This window comes from Piliocolobus tephrosceles, chromosome 11 (assembly GCF_002776525.5).
Source record: "Piliocolobus tephrosceles isolate RC106 chromosome 11, ASM277652v3, whole genome shotgun sequence".
NCBI classification, from domain to species: domain Eukaryota; kingdom Metazoa; phylum Chordata; class Mammalia; order Primates; family Cercopithecidae; genus Piliocolobus; species Piliocolobus tephrosceles.
Genome location: NC_045444.1, coordinates 18,224,821 through 18,246,480, shown reverse-complemented (window position 1 = coordinate 18,246,480; position 21,660 = coordinate 18,224,821). Strand labels below are relative to the sequence as shown.

At 39.2% G+C, this 21,660-nt stretch overlaps 1 protein-coding gene across 8 annotated transcripts in view; it reads right to left on the bottom strand.

Moving 5' to 3' along the window:
- The window catches only part of MGAT5 (alpha-1,6-mannosylglycoprotein 6-beta-N-acetylglucosaminyltransferase), a 340,494-nt gene that overhangs the window by 107,426 nt on the left and 211,408 nt on the right, over nt 1-21,660 (bottom strand). For all 8 annotated transcript variants that reach the window (XM_023193752.1, XM_023193751.1, XM_023193756.1 and 5 more), the window contains exons 6-9: nt 13,637-13,708; nt 11,174-11,335; nt 7,840-8,009; nt 4,196-4,330 (exon numbers count right to left, since the gene is read on the bottom strand). In XM_023193752.1, the coding sequence (XP_023049520.1) occupies nt 4,196-4,330; nt 7,840-8,009; nt 11,174-11,335; nt 13,637-13,708 (539 nt within the window). The remainder of the gene's footprint in view (nt 1-4,195; nt 4,331-7,839; nt 8,010-11,173; nt 11,336-13,636; nt 13,709-21,660) is intronic.

Sequence of the window (21,660 nt, the reverse complement as noted above, 5' to 3'; positions counted from 1 at the left end):
ACATAATGGTAAAGGGATCAATTCAACAGGAAGAGCTAACTATCCTAAATATATATGCACCCAATACAGGAGCACCCAGATTCATAAAGCAAGTCCTTAGAGACTAACAAAGAGACTTAGACTCCCATACAATAATAATGGGAGACTTCAACACTCCACTGTCAACATTAGACAGATCAACGAGACAAAAAGTTAACAAGGATATCCAGGAATTGAACTCATCTCTGCACCAAGTGGACCTAATAGACATCTATAGAACTCTCCACCCCAAATCAACAGAATATACATTCTTCTCAGCACCACATTGCACTTATTCCAAAATTGACCACATAATTGGAAGTAAAGCACTCCTCAGCAAATGTAAAAGAACAGAAATTATAACAAACTGTCTCTTAGACCACAGTGCAATCAAACTAGAACTCAGGACTAAGAAACTCAATCAAAACCACTCAACTACATGGAAACTGAACAACCTGTTCCTGAATGACTACTGGGTACATAACGAAATGAAGGCAGAAATAAAGATGTTCTTTGAAACCAATGAGAACAAAGATACAACATACCAGAATCTCTGGGACACATTTAAAGCAGTGTGTAGAGGGAAATTTATAGCACTAAATGCCCACAAGAGAAAGCAGGAAAGATCTAAAATTGACACTCTAACATCACAATTAAAAGAACTAGAGAGGCAAGAGCAAACACATTCAAAACCTAGCAGAAGGCAAGAAATAACTAAGATCAGAGCAGAACTGAAGGAGATAGAGACACAAAAATCCCTCTAAAAAATCAATGAATCCAGGAGTTGGTTTTTTGAAAAGATCAACAAAATTGACAGACCGCTAGCAAGACTAATAAGGAAGAAAAGAGAGAGGAATCAAATAGATGCAATAAAAAATGATAAAGGGGATATCACCACGGACCCCACAGAAATACAAACTACCATCAGAGAATACTATAAACTCCTCTACGCAAATCAACTAGAAAATCTAGAAGAAATGGATAATTTCCTGGACACTTACACTCTTCCAAGACTAAACCAGGAAGAAGTTGAATTCCTGAATAGACCAATAGCAGGCTCTGAAATTGAGGCAACAATTAATAGCCTACCCATCAAAAAAAGTCCAGGACCACACGGATTCACAGCTGAATTCTACCAGAGGTACAAGGAGGAGCTGGTACCATTCCTTCTGAAACTATTCCAATCAATTGAAAAAGAAGGAATCCTCCCTAACTCATTTTATGAGGCCAACATCATCCTGATACCAAAGCCTGGCAGAGACACAACAAAAAAAGAATATTTTAGACCAATATCCCTGATGAACATCGATGCAAAAATCCTCAATAAAATACTGGCAAACCGGATTCAGCAGCACATCAAAAAGCTTATCCACCATGATCAAGTGGGCTTCATCCCTGGGATGCAAGGCTGGTTCAACATTCGCAAATCAATAAACGTAATCCAGCATATAAACAGAACCCAATACAAGAAACACATGATTATCTCAATAGATGCAGAAAAGGCTTTTGACAAAATTCAACAGCCCTTCATGCTAAAAACGCTCAATAAATTCGGTATTGATGGAACGTACCTCAAAATAATAAGAGCTATTTATGACAAACCCACAGCCAATATCATACTGAATGGGCAAAAACTGGAAAAATTCCCTTTGAAACTGGCACAAGACAAGGATGCCCTCTCTCACCACTCCTATTCAACATAGTGTTGGAAGTTCTGGCTAGGGCAATCAGGCAAGAGAAAGAAATCAAGGGTATTCAGTTAGGAAAAGAAGAAGTCAAATTGTCCCTGTTTGCAGATGACATGATCGTATATTTAGAAAACCCCATTGTCTCAGCTCAAAATCTCCTTAAGCTGATAAGCAACTTCAGCAAAGTCTCAGGATACAAAATTAATGTGCAAAAATCGCAAGCATTCTTATACACCAGTAACAGGCAAACAGCCAAATCATGAATGAACTTCCATTCACAATTGCTTCAGAGAGAATAAAATACCTAGGAATCCAACTTACAAGGGATGTAAAGGACCTCTTCAAGGAGAATTACAAACCACTGCTCAGTGAAATCAAAGAGGACACAAACAAATGGAAGAACATACCATGCTCATGGATAGGAAGAATCAATATCGTGAAAATGGCCAACTGCCCAAGGTTATTTATAGATTCAATGCCATCCCCATCAAGCTACCAATGACTTTCTTCACAGAATTGGAAAAAACTGCTTTAAAGTTCATACGGAACCAAAAAAGAGCCCGCATTGCCAAGACAATCCTAAGTCAAAAGGACAAAGCTGGAGGCGTCACGCTACCTGACTTCAAACTATACTACAAGGCTACAGTAACCAAAACAGCATGGTACTGGTACCAAAAGAGAGGTATAGACCAATGGAACAGAACAGAGTCCTCAGAAATACTACTACACATCTACAGCCATCTGATCTTTGACAAACCTGAGAGAAACAAGAAATGGGGAAAGGATTCCCTATTTAATAAATGGTGCTGGGAAAATTGGCTAGCCATAAGTAGAAAGCTGAAACTGGATCCTTTCCTTACTCCTTATACGAAGATTAATTCAACATGGATTAGAGACTTAAATGTTATACCTAATACCATAAAAACCCTAGAAGAAAACATAGGTAGTACCATTCAGGACATAGGCATGGGCAAGGACTTCATGTCTAAAACACCAAAAGCAATGGCAACAAAAGCCAAAATCGACAAATGGGATCTAATTAAACTAAAGAGCTTCTGCACAGCAGAAGAAACTACCATCAGAGTGAACAGGCAACCTACAGAATGGGAGAACGTTTTTGCAATCTACTCATCTGACAAAGGGCTAATATCCAGAATCTACAAAGAACTCAAACAAATTTACAAGAAAAAAACAAACAACCCCATCAAAAAGTGGGGAAAGGATATGAACAGACATTTCTCAAAAGAAGACATTCATACAGCCAACAGACACATGAAAAAATGCTCATCATCACTCGCCATCAGAGAAATGCGAATCAAAACCCCAATGAGATACCATCTCACACCAGTTAGAATGGCAATCATTAAAAAATCAGGAAACAACAGGTGTTGGAGAGGATGTGGAGAAATAGGAACACTTTTACACTGTTGGTGGGATTGTAAACTAGTTCAACCATTATGGAAAACAGTATGGCGATTCCTCAAGGATCTAGAACTAGATGTACCATATGACCCAGCCATCCCACTACTGGGTATATACCCAAAGGATTATAAATTCATGCTGCTATAAAGACACATGCACACGTATGTTTATTGTGGCACTATTCACAATAGCAAAGACTTGGAATCAACCCAAATGTCCATCAGTGACAGACTGGATTAAGAAAATGTGGCACATATACACCATGGAATATTATGCAGCCATAAAAAAGGATGAGTTTGCGTCCTTTGTAGGGACATGGATGCAGCTGGAAACCATCATTCTTAGCAAACTATCACAAGAGCAGAAAACCAAACACCGCATGTTCTTACTCATAGGTGGGAACTGAACAATGAGATCACTTGGACTCGGGAAGGGGAACATCACACACCAGGGCCTATCATGGAGGGGGGAGGGGGGAGGGATTGCATTGGGAGTTATACCTGATATAAATGATGAATTGATGGGTGCTGATGAGTTGATGAGTGCAGTACACCAACATGGCACAAGTATACATATGTAACAAACCTGCACGCTATGCACATGTACCCTAGAACTCACAGTATAATAAATAAAAATAAATAAATAAATAAATAAATAAATAAATAAATAAATAAATAAATAAATAAAAATAAAAAAAAGAAAAGTCAATCATGATCTAAAACCCAAGGAACACAAGAAATGACACTGTACGTATCTTATCAAAATGGTTATTTGATTAAATAGATAACACTGGCATACATATACTGAGAGGAAGGTAAGTATTAATACTAGTCAAGGTAGAAAGGAGGTTGAACACTTGTTTTCTATTTTTAAGACACCAATGAAAATAATGAATAGCCAAAGAAAGTACAACGTCACTGAGAATCTGAATTTCAATTATGAATGAGCAATACACTCCATACAGCTGAAAAGATACTATTTGATAAGCTTTTTTTACCCACAACCATGCAACCTTTGTTAAGGAGGGGGGAAAACCCCCTTAAGTCAGAAAACCATGCAGCACTTACTGGTAATGAACCCAGGATGGTCCAAGAGTTTTCTTGAATTGAGCAAGTCCTACAATATCAATATAAATGAGCTCAACAATCCTGTCTCCTACAGTTGGGCAGCCAGATCGGTTTCCTACAACCTTCTTCATGATTCTAGAGAAACGGCAAAAGACAGGGGAGAAAAAAGAGAAAAATCATTTACTTAAAAGGTAATAAACTTGGCAACTTTAATGGTCAAATGCCACCACAACAATTCTTATTAGAGATGACAGCATGGCCCTTTCGAATCTGCTACTTATATAAATTATTTCCATCCATTAAGGCCAACCCAGTACCCTGATTCTGACTCTTGCAAAATGGTGCAAATGGTGGCATATAAACACAGTCTTTGAAATCAAGGAAGACATGGGTCTGACTCCATCACCACTATGTAGCAGCTGTGAGACCTTAAACAATTTACTCAACCTCTCTCAAACTTTTTGCTCATCTTCCAGAAAACAAGGACTGGACACAAAGAGCACTGGACACCAATCTCTCAGAGGTTCTTCACAATGAGATATTGAAAAGAAAGTGCCTAATGAATACCAGATACTCAACAACTTAGTTTTCTCCCCCAGAGCCTGTTCTTACTGCTCAGCACCCTTATTAACCTACCCCCTTCCCCTTTTTCTAAATGTCTTCAATTTCTAGCCTCTATAGTATTAACTTCTTTCTACCTGTCTCATACTGTTCCTTAACTTTTTCTCCTATGTCAAATTTTTCCTCCTAGCTTGACCATATTACAGAACTGGCACTATGGTTTATAGTTTTATTTTTTTTTCACCCTTTCCCCCACCCATGCATCCATCTACACAAAACCACACTTGTGCTCAGAGTGTGATGATGTACTTGATTGGTAGGCCAATTTCATGTGTAGGAACAAGTAACTGCTAACCCTACTGCCACCCACTTACTAATCAATCACCACTGTTGCTTATCCTGGCTCACACCCCACAATAATCCTTCACCAAATAATGAACATCCTGCTTCAAAGGACACGAGTCACAAACAGGACTCTGCTCGACAGCTCCGTATTACCACCACATCAGCCACCCTCCTTCCTTCTCCCCTGTTTATGAAAGAACTAGGTTCTGCAGAACCAGTTTCTTACCAAGAGTCAGAAAACCCTTTCTGTTAAGGGCCAGACAGTGAATATCTTCATCTGTGCAGGCCATACATTCTCAGTCACAACTGGCCCATTCTCCCGTTGTGGAATGAAGACAGCTATATATGATATGTAAACAATAGGCATGGCTGTGTTCCCATGAAACTTTATTTATTATTTATTTTCAGATGGAGTTTTGCTCTTGTTGCCCAGGCTGGAGTGCAATGGCACGATCTTGGCTCACTGCAACCTCCACCTTCCGGGATCAAGCGATTCTCCTGCCTCCGCCTCCTGAGTAGCTAGGATTATAGGTACCTGTCCCCATACCTGGCTAATTTTTATATTTTTACAAAAGAGAGACAGGGTTTCACCACGTTGGTCAGGCTGGTCTCGAACTCCTAACCTCAGGTGATCCACCCGCCTCGGCCTCCCAAAGTGCTGGGATTATAGGCGTGAGCCACCATGCCTGGCCCCATGGAACTTTATTTACAAAAAAAGACAGAGGGCTGATTTGGCCTGCTGAGCCATAGTTTGCTGATCTCTGGTCCACCCCATGCTCAGTGTTTCCCAAACTCCCCTGTATAATGAAATTACCTGGAAGCATCACAAAATACTTATGGCTCTGCCCTACCCTCAAGGGTTGGGGTTGTGATTTAATTAGCCTGTGGCATGGTCTGTGGGAGTTTTAAAAGATACCCCAAAGTTAAAAGATAAATACAAAGATCTCCAGGTGGTTCTAAAGTATAGATATATTTAAAGACCACTGCTCTATGTTGCTTCCACAATTATCTTCTTAAATAAAACACATCTAGCCCTGACCCCAGTGTGCATAAAGACTACTAGAGTTAAGTCCTCACTTAACATCAATAGGTTCCTGAAAACCGGGACTTTAAACAAAACAACAGATAGCAGGCCCACCAATAAAGTCATTTCCTTCAAATCAGTGGTTATAATGTTAATGAAAAAAATTGGCTTGATTTTACATAATTTCAGTTATAGTCCTAGTTTCCAAGAACCTATCAACAATGTTAAGTGAGGACATACTGAACAAATTTTCCCTCGACCATCGAATTCAGTCTCTGACTGATAAATCCCTAACATGCCTTTCCTGACCTCCACAGGCAGTACTTGTCCCTGGTACTACCACAGCACTCCATTTATTTACCTACCCACTCATTCATTCACCTATTTATTCCTTCACTCATTCACTCTATAGTTATGTGAGTACTCATTACTTGCTAGGCACTATCTAGATGCTCACTACACAGTGACAAACAATACTCAGTTTTCTGCAATCCCAGTGCTTACATTCTAGCATCCACATACACCTCACTTAGCACCAATAGAACTGGAATTAGTGTAGTTATTATGTAATATATTAATTGTAATTATCAAATGATTGGCAGCTCCTTGACCACGCATTGGTCATCTCTGTATGTCCCACATCAAAACTAGCCTACAGAAGGGACCAGATGAGTGACTGCTAACTGTATAAATGCAGCCACTTTGTAGGTTGTGTATCCAATTTTTTTTTGTTTGCTTTTGTTTTTTTTTTTTGAGACAGAGTCTTGCTCTGTCACCCAGGCTGGAGTGCAGTGGCATGATCTCAGCTCACTGTAGCCTCTGCCTCTCGAGTAGATGGGACTACAGACATGGGCCACTGCACCTGGTTAATTCTTGTATTTTTAGTAGAGACAGGGTTTCGCCATGTTGGCCAGGTTGGTCCTGAATTCCTGGTCTCAAGTGATCTACCTACCTTGGCCTCCCAAAGTGCTGGGAGCCACTATATGTTGTTTTAACATGTCTCTCATCTCAATGAGCTCTAGAATGTTCATTCAAGGTATTTTTTTCTGGAAATATATGACATATAGCTACATGGCAACTTGACTGTTGGGTGGGAAGTCTCCATGGGCAGTTATCCTAAGCAACTGCAGGGGATGGAAGCGTCCCTGCTCAGCCATCTATGCCAATATAGAAGGGATTACAGGAGGGCTGGAGCTAGAAGCAAATTTCAGTGAAATAAAACACCCAAGTAGAGTTAACAGACTCAGGTGAAAGTTGGCTAATTGAAAAAGGACTGGCTCAGGGCTTTCAGGAAATTTATTCTATCCAAATTAAATTACAAACAGGAACCTGCCCTGTTTTAAGACTTAGAAAGATTGATGTTGAGTAGGCAGTGGTATGAATTTTAGCAAGAGACAGGGAATTAGGAAAGTCAATAATGTTTTGTGCTACAGATGTTGGAAGCACCTGTAATAGCAAAGAACAAGCTCCTTAGTTTGAATTTTCTGGCATTCATTTATGAAGCCTCTGGAGCCTTCAGCTACAATGAAAACATATTATCCTTTTCACAGTGAATGTATTTAGCTCCTGAAAATAATCTTCTTATCTCCTGTTTAGCGAATTATCACTTTCATTTTCCTCGACAAAAAATTACACACTAATAGAGGTAACACTTTAAGAGTTTACAATTTCTTTTTTGTATTCTGATTTTAAAATTGAAAAGTAATCTCCTTACTCTTTGAGCTCAGCCAGTGAAGCTGAAATCCTAATGTCATGGCCCAGTAAGTACAGAGATGTAATTAAATCACTCCACTGAACTAATTCACCAAGAGGGCCACCACTGAAAGCTGTCTCTGCAATCTTAAATCCAGATTCCTTGGTCAGGAGTCCCAGGTGAACGAGGACCTGGAAAACAGAGAGGCATATACTGATTCACACTGAACCACATACAAAATGCACAGTATTGCGCCAAGAAGTGATCAACAAATCCCATAGTCATGTTTACAACCTAACAAAATCTCAGTGTGGGGAATGCTGTTTTTCTAGAAGGTACAAAGGAAGGAAATCATTTTTCATTGTGGTTTTAGAGAAATAAAATCACTGCAGCCATTAGTATGGCCATGAGTACAAGGTTATGGACAGATAATCCCACCTTTTGAAAGCACAGTGTATTTGTAAAATCGGGATTAAAGGAAGGTAAGACAGGACAACATTTTCTAACACTCTTGGTCTTTTATCTACAGCTAAAATACTTCTAACCTCTTACCATGGAAAATTTCAAACACATAGAAAGGCAAACATGACAATGTAGTCAATACCAAAGTAATTACTGTGTAGCTTCAACAGTTATTAATGCGTGACAAATCTTAATCTATACCCTCATTTTCTCCCAACCCCTCTAGATTATCTCAAAGCAAATTCTAGACATATCCTTCCATCTGTAAATATTTTGGTATGTATCTCTGAAAGGAACAAACCTTCACTTGAAAAATATAACTTGAACATCACTACTATCCCTAAAAAACCTAGTAATTCCTTAACATCATCTGATATCCTGTTAATATTCATACTTCTTCAACTGCCCTTTATTTTTTCTAAGTGCACTGGTGCGATTCAAGAGTCAGAGAGCATACATAATACTTGCCTCATATGTCTCTTAGCCTCACAGGAAACAATGTACAGGTGTGTCTGTCTTGGGATGTTAGCAGTCCTTGATGGTCACTAGCTAGATCCATTAATCCATTGGGGACTGCAAAATGATATTTTACCATTCTTTGTTTATTAGCTGGAATACCTCTCTATGAAGAGAAACTACCCCTCATCAACTATTTGGTCACCCTGAGGTTAACTCTAAGGTTATAGATAAATGCAGCCAAACTTGTATTTGGTATAGAAGGAGCCTGGTAAATATTTGATTCTTTCTCTTTATTTGCCAGTTTTTCAGAACAATAAACTTGTTTTTTAGCCTACTCTAATGATGATCTATGAGGATTTTTAATTAAAAAAATCATTATAACATCAAAGCTATTTGATATGCTTCAAAATATTGTGGATACTCCTCTCACCAACTCTCCAGTTGTCACACCTGGGCCTGTGGGAGGCTATCCAAGCTGGCTCCTAAGTTCCTTTGACACGATCCTAGTCTTCTCTGATAGCTTCTCCACACATGTGCCTGACAAGATTGTTCTAGGCTCAACAGGTACAATTTCTGCCTTGGACCTTAATAAGCCATTTTTCCAAGAACCTCTTATACCACTTAGTAGAAATAGCATTTAGAGACTAAAGTGTGGGGCTTAAGGGACTCAATTTTATTACTATTTATAGGCCTTACTGTGGCCCTACTTAGGAAATTTGTTTTTCCTCAAAGATAAAGCAAATCATGAGTTCAGACTGGTGCTTCCAATTCACACTCAGGGTTACAGTGTTTTTACATAACATCACCAATCCTACCATCCATTAATTCTTTTCTTCCACACTGCAAATCCCACTTCTCAAAGACACTAACATAATTACTCATCTGCTTTACTCCAATGTTCACAGTGGATTCAGAATGAGAATATCAATGCTACTGCATATTACATGATTAATAAAAATGGTTTTAAGATGTTTTTACAGTTTTTTATCCTTTGTGATATCTCATCAGAAGTGTATCATTTACTGTGTTCTAAAGTCACTAAGAATAGTCTTTCTGTGTGCTTCCATCAAAACCGGATGGATATATAGTCAGTTCTTTTGCTTTGTATTCCTCCTAATTTTTAGTTTTTGGTAATAAAATTTCATGTAGCACTTACATAAAACGATTCCAGTGTCAAATCTACAAAGTCAGATATATTTAGAAGTCTAGTTTCTATGGCAGTTTCTGTTGCCTCCATGCTAATCCCAACTCCCCTTATTTGACCTCTTTTTTTCCTTATTGTAGTAAAATACACCCAACATAAAATTTACCATTTTAATGTATACGGTTCAGCAGCATGAAGCACATTCACATTATTGTGCAACCATCATCACCATCTCCTTTATTTTTTAGTTTATCAACATAAGAAAAATACATTTTCAAACTAAGAGCAAGAAGCAAATGTATGTATCTGTATATATCTATATGTATACATAGATGTAAATTCCCTCTCTCTCTTAAAAATAATGTACACTATTCTCTACTTTTCTTCACCTAACAATACATCCTCGAGGTTACTCCACAGGAATATATAGAAAAAGTCTTTATTTCTTTTTACAGTCCACCTGCGCATGTGAACACATGCTCTTCCATACACAACCATTTGGTGACATAATGTTTGATCCTGCTGTCTCACAAATTCATGAGATCTAGGCAAAAGTGATCTATCAAACTGTGGCTTGGGGTCCTGCAAATATATCTTTATTTTCTTTTTCAAACATATCAAATCAGTTGGATTAGGAATACCAAACTCATTTTTAAGTTTTTTAGATGTGGGAGCAAATTGTTCCCTTTGCTCAGTTCTGAAATCAGAACAGTTAATCTAAAGCCAGACCACCAAATCTATAGCTAACAGGGCATAATGTCTTCTAAGTCCAGGGGTATTCGAGAGGTTTTCCAAGTCTCTCCTCATGAACTAGAAAGAAACTGGCTCAAATTTAATCAAACTTCTCTCTCTTTCCTATGAGCATAAGCAGAAGCACCAACCAGACAGAGTAACAATGAAATTCACTGGCTGTCCAAAAGCCAGGGATGAAAAACAACAAAAATATAAAATTTTCATGATGATATAATAGGAAGCTCTCAAAGGTTGGATTCAGGTAAGGAAATGGGGGAAAGTTTCCTGATACCCTGACAAAGACAGGTTCGAAGGAAAAGTCTTACAGGCAGATATTCTGCTTGGCTTCACCCAAGAAACTTGTGCCAGACCCTGCTAAGTAGGAGCATTGTAAGTAGGCAAAGGCCAACCCAAAAACAGCTGTACAAGAGACTGAGCAGAATCACCCTGAGGGAATATCGTTTGAGATAGGACATTTCTCTTAGTCTTGTTTCCAAGCAAAATCAAATTTTAAAAGAAAACTGGCATCTAACTGCACTGAATTAATAAGAAACTCACTTTCTTCCGCTTTCTCTTTTCAAGGTTCTGCTTTTCTGCCAGGGACTTGATTGCTTGGATCCACGCGTCAGCCATTCGCCGGATCCGTAGTCTCATCCACCGGAATTCTTCATGCTTTTTCATCATACTGTAGAGAATATTAAAATCTGTACGAATTTCCGCCTAGCAACAGAAATTTAATAAAATAAATAGAAGATAAAAAGTCAGAAAGCATAATGGTTTTCATGACGTGACATTTGAAAACTTAAAAGGGTTAGTCAATTAAATTCAGAGCTTCAAAAGTAAGTCTTGTCTGCTGCAGCTTTGACTTTAAGGTCCCAGGACTGCAAATTGAAGCTAAGGCTGCTGACTGCTGATCTGCCGGAAGGGACATCATTAAAAAATTAGAAATCGAGAAAAGCAGCATAGGCATTACAAAGCCCTGAGCTATGTTCAAATGCAGTTTTTATAATGAGTATGCTTGATGTACCTTGAAATTCTCAGCACTCAAATTTACTGTGCCACTTGGATCTACCATAGGACAGCAGACTTCTAAGAAAACTGAAGTCAATTCTTAGCAGGCTGTTTGACAACGTGGAAGTTGCCAAAAAGCCTCTTTCTGTCCACAGAGTTAAATAGGGAAATAAATGTTCATCTTCTGGTTTTGTCCCAGTCCAAACAAAAATTCATTGTTCTCTAAGGAATTTAAGAGCCAGGAATACTACTTTTCTGCCATGAGCAAGTACAATTTAAAATTCAGACCAGGCCGGGCGCGGTGGCTCAAGCCTGTAATCCCAGCACTTTGGGAGGCCGAGACGGGCGGATCACGAGGTCAGGAGATCGAGACCATCCTGGCTAACACGGTGAAACCCCGTCTCTACTAAAAAATACAAAAAAACTAGCCGGGCGTGGTGGCGGGCGCCTGTAGTCCCAGCTACTCGGGAGGCTGAGGCAGGAGAATGGCATAAACCCGGGAGGCAGAGCTTGCAGTGAGCTGAGATCTGGCCACTGCACTCCAGCCTGGGCTACAGAGCGAGACTCTGTCTCAAAAATAAATAAATAAATAAATAAAATAAAATAAAATAAAATAAAATTCAGACCAGAATAACTTAAAAGCCAGGAAGAATATTTTTCCTAATGTTCTAGAGAATACAGCTGGATACAATCAGTGACTGGAATAACAGAGAAACATAATAACCAATATTTATTTCACAGAACATCTCAAACATGCTGAATCCACCTTTTCAGCCATCACCATAGCTCATTCTAAACACTCATCTCTTTTCTTTCTTTATTCCCCTTTGAGATAGGGTCTCACACTCCCACCCAGACTGGAATGCAGTGGCATGATCACAGCTCACTGGAGCCTTGAACTTGGGCTCAAGCAATCCTCTTGTCACCTTAGCCTTCCAAGTAGCTGAAACTATAGGCACACGCCACGCTCAGCTAGTTTTTAAATTTTTTGTAGTGATGGGGTCTTGCTGTATTGCCCAAGCTGGTCTCAAATGACTGGCCTCAAGCAATCCTCCTGCCTCAGCCTCCTAAAGTGCTGAAATTACAGGCATGAGCCACCACACCCAGTTTCATTTCCCTTCTTGACTAAACAATATCCTAGGACTCCTGTGGTTTACAGCATGGATCAGCAAACTACAGCCCTTGGGCTCAATCCTCACTGCTAATTTTTGTGCATAAAATTTTACTGGAACTCAGCCATGCCCCTTCATTTACATATTGTCTAGGGCTGCTCTCTCTGTTACAATGGCAGAATTGAGGAGCTGCAATGAGACCACATGGCCTGCAAAGATGAAACTATTTACTATCTGGGTATCTTGCAGAAGTTTGCTGATCTATGTTCTAAAGAATAAAGACATAAGCTTTTAATGGGGCAACAAGTACTTTCACAGTCCCCTTCCGACCTTCCCAGTTTCATCTTCAGTCTAGCTCATCCAATCCCCTATGGCCTTGGCCAACTGAACCATGCAGGCTCTACCCCCAGAAACTGCCATGCTCTCATTTTCCCTTATGAGAGATACCCTTTTCTCCTTGACCTTATATAAAATCACTCATCATTTTAAATTCAGCTCCAATGTCATCTTCACTATGCAATCTACCCTGAACATTGCAGACTAAAATGAGCTCTTCCTCATTAATTCCCACAGGCCTATATTACAGCATTTGTGACAGAGATGGTCATTATCTGCCATCACCCTTATTAGATCACATAGGGCCTCCACATCTGGTACCAGGTCTTACTCATATCAGTAGCCCATCATTTAGGAACCCTCAGAGAATTGCACAGTAAACAAACATATGTTAACGGTTGACTGATTTGGTCACCTAGACTTCCACAGAGATGAATAACAGAAGTTTTTCAGTGTAATACTATTTCAGGTTACAGTTGGCATTTCTAGAAGATTCCACATGTATCACTTGGCATCTGACCTAAAAGCCCAAGTCTAGAAAGAGTTTTCCAAAATCACTTACCAATGAATTATGATCAGCTTCTTCGTAGGGATTTTTTGCTCTCCAAGGTAAATGAGGACACCAATTTTCAACCTAAAAAACATCAGTGACACTAAGTATGCAACTTCATCTATAATGAATTAATATACAAACAAAGCACCGAGAACAGCTTCTGGCACACAACAAGCACTATGTTAATATGTGCTATTTTAATTATTAGCCAAATTCCCATGCTTTTAGCTAGTATTCGAGATACAAGTGCCCTCTCAGATGAAACAATCAGCAGCAAAGGTCAGAAGAAAGAGATTATACTTTACATCTGTCCTTCAAAGTACTTTATAGCAATTAATTCCTTAGTCATTTAATCCTCACATCTCTGTACCAGAAGGAAAGGGAGTCTAATGGCAGAAAGTTAAAAGACTGAAACATTGCCACAGGGGAATGAGAATGTAAGGTGTCTCTGTGACCATTTAGCAAACGGACAGGAATGATCCTTATCTGTTGTGGCATATCTGGAAAGGAAATTGAATGGCACTGAAGCCACAGAACTCAATCCTTTATCTGGGTTAGGAATGCTACTGATAGTTTAGGGCTAACTGGTCAAGGTTTCTCTCATTTTTTAGCTATTCACTTCACACTATCTCAAGAAATAAGGTGATAAAACCTATTTGAGGAGGAGAAAAAAAAAAAAACCTTGATGATCTTGTGAGAGCCATTCTGGAAGATGGATTGTTCTGTCAATGCATAAGGTTTAGAAATTGAGGGGAGGAGGAAAGAGAAAGGAAAAAAGAATTTGATTTTATAGAAATTATTTCAGCAAAGGTTATCAAAGACTATTAGGCAACCTAATTTCTAGCAAAAAAATGAGAAATGCATTAAAGTTATATTGATGTCTATTCTCTGCCAAAACTAGTCATAATGAAGACAGCATTATCACCTGTTTACTAATAAATAATGAGATTATGAAATATGGCTGACAAACAGGCATTGAAAATAATTTTTCTATGGCCAGGTAGACCCATAAAACTTAATGAGCAGGAGAGTGAGGGAATGTCCTTAAAGCGGTCACTAAGATGGCAGAGACATGTGTGGAACCATGGCCTCATGGGTCAGCACAAGACAGTTTGCCCTTTCAGTCTTGCTAAGTTTTCCAAGAAACATGTCGGTTTTACTAATCTAGAAGTTACTCATAATGCAAGGTGATCTGTACTATAACCAAAGTAATTGGCCTGATTTGCATAAAGCCATCTGCCACTGCAGATGATCCCAAAGCAATAAGCAGAGAGAAGCAAAGCTCGGCGAGAGGGCGGAAGCTCTGAATAGGAAAAGTGAAATATTCTCTTTTCTTCTTATGGAATAAAATTAGACCTTACCATATTTGTGAATGATTCAAAGACTCAAAAGGATTCCCCACAAGGAAAGCTGAAATGGTTTTTACTCATAAAAAAGAAAACACCAACTTGCCTTGGAGGCCTACAGTGTAATCACTGGGATCTGACAACAACATGACCATGAAAGGCAATATCTGCAGCTCCACAAATGAGAAAAATGAGAAAAAACAGCAAAGAAAAAGTCTGCAAGTGGATGAAGCCTAAGCTGGTCTCAGCAGCATTATGCACATCTGTACCTTGTATTCTTAGGCCAGATTGAATTATTTAGCTCCAATTAGATTTGTGCAAATGGACTCAATAAAGCATATTTATAACATGAAGGCTTCAAATGGATTGTAGACTTGATTGTGAGATATTTAATGTCAGCCCATCCCACTCCCATCCCCGCCAAAAAAAAAAAAAAAAAAAAAAAAAAAAAATTAGGATGAGCAAGGAAGGTACAGATTTGAAATAAACCTCACACTAAATAAACAACCAAATTTATCAACCACCCACTAGGATAAAACGTTTTCCCAGAAATGGCATGATGGGGAAAGATGAAATAAGACTAAAAAAAATCAACTAAGAGGAGAGACATGAGCAAGACCAGATAGTGATAAAGTTCCCTCCCCACTCTGCCACTGCAAGAAGAATCTTTCAAGATTCACTGTGATGAAAATACCAGTCCCAGGTGACTTTTAAAAAGATGACTTCCCTACAGAAGCCTCAAGACTGTAATGCCTTTTTGAAACCAATCATTTATTTTAGTACTTCTTATTCTAAATTACTGGGTACTACACTTCCTAAGGCTCCAACGGCACTCCTGAAAATACAAAAGATAGAGTCAGTCCAATTTAGCTTTTAGCAAGAAATTTCGCTGTTATACATGCACTCGTAATGGTGGGAAAATCAATTATGAACATCTTAGCACAGAGCGGGAAGATGGGTTTTTAAGGTTGTTTTTGTATGCTGTGATAGGATAACTGGTTAACAAAATAATTAAATTATACATAAACCAGTTATCCCATGGGGAGAAGGGAAAAACAAAACAAAGCACTTTTTTCTTTGGGAAACCTCGGAGGATTACCAGGATTGGAAGACAGCCAGCATTGGCAATAACTCCAAGTACTGAAACAAACAGCTCTCAAATGAGCAACATTTTCCTAAATAGGAACACCATTAATAACATTCAGGGAAAATGTTGCTGAAGGTTAATAACAACCTCCTAATCCCTAACTTTGCTTTCTTTTGATCTGTCCAGAGTCCTTTAACGAGCTTAACCCACCAGTACAGGATGCTACCAATAAAGCTGGACCCCAAGGTGAGCCCCACCACCTTCTTGACCTGAAAATGGCTCTATTTCAAGTCACTCTCAATAGCTCTTCTACTGTTGGCTCTCAGAGCCCTAGCGTCCTACAGCTGTCTTTGACCACCTTCCTTCACACTGTCTCAACTGTGGCTCCTGGTACTCTTACTGGGACACGATTTAATATTTCCCCTCAGTATGGAGATACACTGGGTGCCCCACCTCCCCGCTACCACCCTCTGCCATCAACCCCATCTCTGCCCAGCTTTTATGGCCTGGGAAAGACCTGCCTCAAGCCGTCTGACAGGGAAGGGACTGGACAGTCTTAAAAGTAGCCTACAATTCACCACTATAAGTCTAAGAAATTAAAACCGTCTGAACTCATGGCAACACGCACACAACAATCGATCCAGGAGAAGCATTCCTCCAGTAACCTTCAATTGGAAAGCAAACTCTTTGACATGAACTAATATTTTTAGCTCACTAGCCTCAGGCCACAAAATGAAGAGGCAACAAAAACAAAGACCAGCCAGGCTAAAACTTTAGAACATTAATGCACATTCCATGGAAAGGACCCTATAAAATCACTTTTCTTGAACAAGGAGATACAAAAGATAGCAATTTGTTTTTTTGACATTCCTCCTCACAGTGATTTAAACTTCCTTGAACAAAAAGGGTTTTGCAGCTTAAACATGAACACTGCGAATCAAAGCATTCTGAGTCCCTAGAAGTCTAATCTGGTAAGACTTATTTCCAAGGTCTGTAGGATAGACAATTCATTATATTAAAGGGAAAAAACTTGTTGGCAGATACATAGACAACTCAAGTTGGAGTTTAAAGAGGGAAAGAAAAAGTAACAAAGTTACTGGGAAAACTAATAGATTCAATGTATACATGCATGTTGTTAGATATAACATGGCAAAACTTTTAGTAGTAATGTTCTGTTCTTTTGAAAGAATGATTAGTCTTTGTTGTGGCTTTTTCTTTCATGATTAATGTGAAGTGTTCTGTTCTAATGGGTCACCGACACACAGGATTTCATGCTGTTTTTTTCAGATGATTTAAGTACAATCAAAACTAAACGAGAAAAATGCATACGAAAAGTCTAAGATCATCTCTGGATGATGGTGTTCTGGGTGCTTTTCATTTTCTTTTTGCTAATCTACATATTATACATTTCACAATGAACATTAAGAGAATAATTTTTAAAGGAGTTATATAAGCATGCCATCACATATGAAGACTTACAATGTGTTGGGCTCCATAACACACACACTACATGATTTAATTCCCCATAGGGCCTTATAACATGGGTACTATCAACATGTTACCTGGGATGAAGTCAAGGCTTAATGTGAATTTGCCGCTATAACTTATCTAGTGAGTGGCAGGGCTGAGTGACAACTGAAATTTGTTGCCTCCCTAACCAGGATACTTTAGAGTTACCTTTAGGCCAAGCTTAGTGAGGGATAAGGGACCTATTTCAGCGGGGAAAGATGACTGAATCTGGGATCAGTCAAAATGGACTCTATGTCCAACTCTGCAAATAACTAGGCATGTAATTTTAAACCATTTGGCTTTCAAGTTTTCTCATCTACTTTAGAGTTGGATCAGGTAACCCTCTTAATTTTATTATCCTGTAAGATCTGAAAGACAGAATTTATGTGATCCTGTTAGGCTAGTTGGTCATATATCAAATGAATACAGTTGACTATATATCTATTCAATCACTGATTACACTTATATATACTCACATTCATAAACATATACACATTTGTTATACTGACGACATCAAATGAAGTTACTCATTAAGGGATAAGCTAAAAAAAAGTAAGCCCCCTGCACTTCTCTCTACCACATGCCAACTCCCGACTCCTCTACTTTCTAAAGTTTTAATGACAAAGTGCAGATAGTAAAGGATGTCTACTCATGTAAGTGGTAAGTGGTTCAGCTTTCTAAGACTGGTCCTCTGCACCAACACCTGAGTTGATTAATATTTTGGTCCTTATCTGAAGAGTTGTGTAGGGGGAGTGGGCTGAGAGAGAATAAGAATAAAAGTTGTGATGTACTAGGAGCCAAGCATGAGGACAAGCCCTTTACACACGTCATCTCATTTGGTCTTTTCAAATAACCTCCTGAGAAAGGCTATAATTTATCATGCTAGATGAAGAGGCTGAAGCACAGACTAGACACAGCTAAAGATGGAAATGCCACCTGTCTTGTCCAGATCTGGTAAGCTCAATCAGTATTTGAAGCACATTGGCTAAACTTCTGGTTCCTACAGTCCCATAAGCACAGTCCCGTCTTCAATACTGGAGTATCACCGCCTAGGTCTTCTAAAAGAAATCCTTTAAAATGATTATACTCTTAGTGCACGGCAGTGCTTTACGGTTAACGAATGTAGCAACAATTCTGCTTCCAACTCTTGCTCCTACCATTTGTTCTATGAAGAAAGAGCAAATGAAACACCAAAATTGGATCACATTCTATACATACTCAAATGCTGCAACAGCTTCTCCTTGCTCTCAGAATAAAATCCAGAATTTATACCAAGATCTTACAGAATGTGACTTCAACTCTTACAGTGTTTGCCTCATTCATCCTGCCCTACATAAGCCAACCTCCTTGCAACTCCCAAGAACACACAAGCTCGTCCCTATCTCAGTGGGGTTTCCAGATTTAGGGAAAAGAAAAAGGGTACTCAATTAAATTTTAACCGTAGATAAACAACAGTTTTTGTTTTAGTGTAAGTATGTCCCACACAGCGTTTGTCACATACTTACACTTGAAAAAATTCATTGTTTAGCTGAAATTCAAACTTCATTGGCTGTAATGTATTTTATCTGGTAACCCTATAGCTCAGGGCATCTGCATTTGTTCTTCTTTCTACTTGAAACCCTCTTCCTTCTAGAGTATTCTATGCCTCACTCCCTTACTTCCTTCCATACTATGCTCAAACTTCTCCTTAGAGAAGCCTTCCCTGACCCACTGACCTGGCTACTCTCATCCTCTCTAGTTTATTTTTCCTCAGAGTATTCATCCCTTGTGTCAGTCCTTTTAGGTGCTGATTTTATTGTTTGCTGCCCCATCTGCAAGTAAGCTCCTTGAGGACAGAAACCTCATCTGTCTGGTTCGTCACTCTATCCCCAGCCCTGAAAACAGTACCTGGCACACAGGCAATGTTCAATTAGTATTTGTTAAGTACTGAACGAATAAATCAAAAAGCATGACTTGGGGGCACTAAAGAGACTCATGATAATGATACTCTTTTCCACTTACGTGGCGCTTCACTGTTTTCATTTCATTGGAACCTTTCAACAATACACTGAGGGAGGCAAAGCAGGCTTTATCTTGACCTCAATGAGGAGAAACCAGACTGAAAACTCAAGGGAAACCTCAAAGCCACATAGGGAAGTGGTGGGATCCAGACAGGGAATCAGGTCTTATGTGTTTCCTATAACACTGTACTGCTGCCCCTGCCAAGACAGGTAGGAATATTATTAACACAAAGTACAGAACTGACTACCTGCAAGAGACAGAGTACAGGGCCAGAGTGATCCATGAGAGTTCTGCTCAGCATATCAGGGGTGGGGAGGTGGCATGCAGAACTTAAAGGGATGCTGTAGTAAGTGTTCAATGTGCCACAAAACCAGTGAGGCTCTAACAAGGGAGGAGACACTCAATAATCCATCCCAAATTGCTGTAAGACAAGAAAAGCCAATTTTCCCTTACACATGAGAAGCAGTAAATTCCTCTGTAGCCAACCAGAGATAATGTATAGAGATACTTTCTAGATAGCAACTCTCACTAGGCACAGCTCCCACTGGATGCTGGCAAAACTGGTCCCAACTGGTCTGTATCCACATGAGGGCATTTTGACAATTAAAGTCACTCAATTTTAAGAGGTAGTCACATTTTAGACACCAATGATATAGCTTTTTTTGTGTTTAATGTGCAATTATGCTAAGTGATAATGAGAATAACAAATGGGCAAGAAAGCTGTGCTTTCTAATACAATTGGTTCATTCCATTCCAACAGTCTAGTCTGATCCCTTGTATGCTCTCATAATATTAGAGAGCATTACAGTAGTCCCCTCCTATCCACGGTTTCACTTTCTGATATTTCAGCTACCCACAGTCAACCGCAGCCTGAAAATATTAAATAAAAAATTCCAGAAATAAACAATTCAGAAGTTTTAAATTGCTCACTGCTCTTAGTAGCATGATGAATGCTTGTGATTCCTGCTCCATCATGCCCAGGGCTGGAGTAGCTCCCTTGTCCAGGGGATCCATGCTATAGACACAACCCACTCACATTAGTCACTTAGTAGCCTTTACGTTACCAGATCAACTGTCTCAGTATCTCAGTGCCTGTGTTCAATAAACCCCTATTTTGCTTAATAGCAGCCCCAAAGCCCAAGAGTAATGATGCTGCCCCAGTTCAGATAAGCCAAAGAGAAGCCATAACATTGTGAAGGAAAAAGCATAGTATATACAGGGTTCGGTACTACCCTCAGTCTCAGGTACCACTGGGTCTTAAAATATATCCCCCATGGATAAGAGAGGACTACTGTATATTAAACATGTTAATCAGTGCTCAAAACACCCCTGCTTCGTGTCTCAGCTCAAATGTCTTAGCCTATTTTAATGTTACAAAGTTTACGACATTCTTTTAAGACTGGAAGGGTTAGAGCTAGAAGTTACCCACTCAACTGATTTTATTTATTGCTGATTTAAAAAAAATGCTTCAAATAGAATCATTCATTCAATAAATACATGTGCCAGACATCACTGTACGTGAGAACAAAACAGACAAAACTCTCTGTGGAGATGACTTTCCTTGTACTTGTTGTTAACGTTAGGTGTTAATGGTCACTCCAGGGCGACTGCACTTCTCTTCCCACTGCCTGCTAAACATCTGTCAGATTTCTGCACTTCTTACTCCCTCACTTTCTTCAAATATGGTAAAACATCATTTTCTCAACTTCTCAGTAGGGCCTATCCTGACAAACTCTATCCAAAACTGACACCATCACTTATCATAAGTACTTCTTGCTCCCTCTTTAGTATTTCTCCCCAGGCATGTACTACAGTCTAGGAGATGATACATCTTACTCTTTTGATGTTGCTAGCTATCTCTCCTTACATAACACAACCATAATGAGGAGGGTTTATTCACTGTTAAATTTCCAGCAGCCAGAAAAAAATCAATAGCAATTAATGCTCTTGGCACTCAGGTTGTGACCCCTAGGCATTATTTCTAAGAGAAACTGGGGTGGTATGCAGGCCGGGGAAGCAAGGTGGTTCTTAGAGATGCTGGTTCCAGGCCTAGGGTAGGAACTGTATGATATGAATCTGGAAGATCTTGG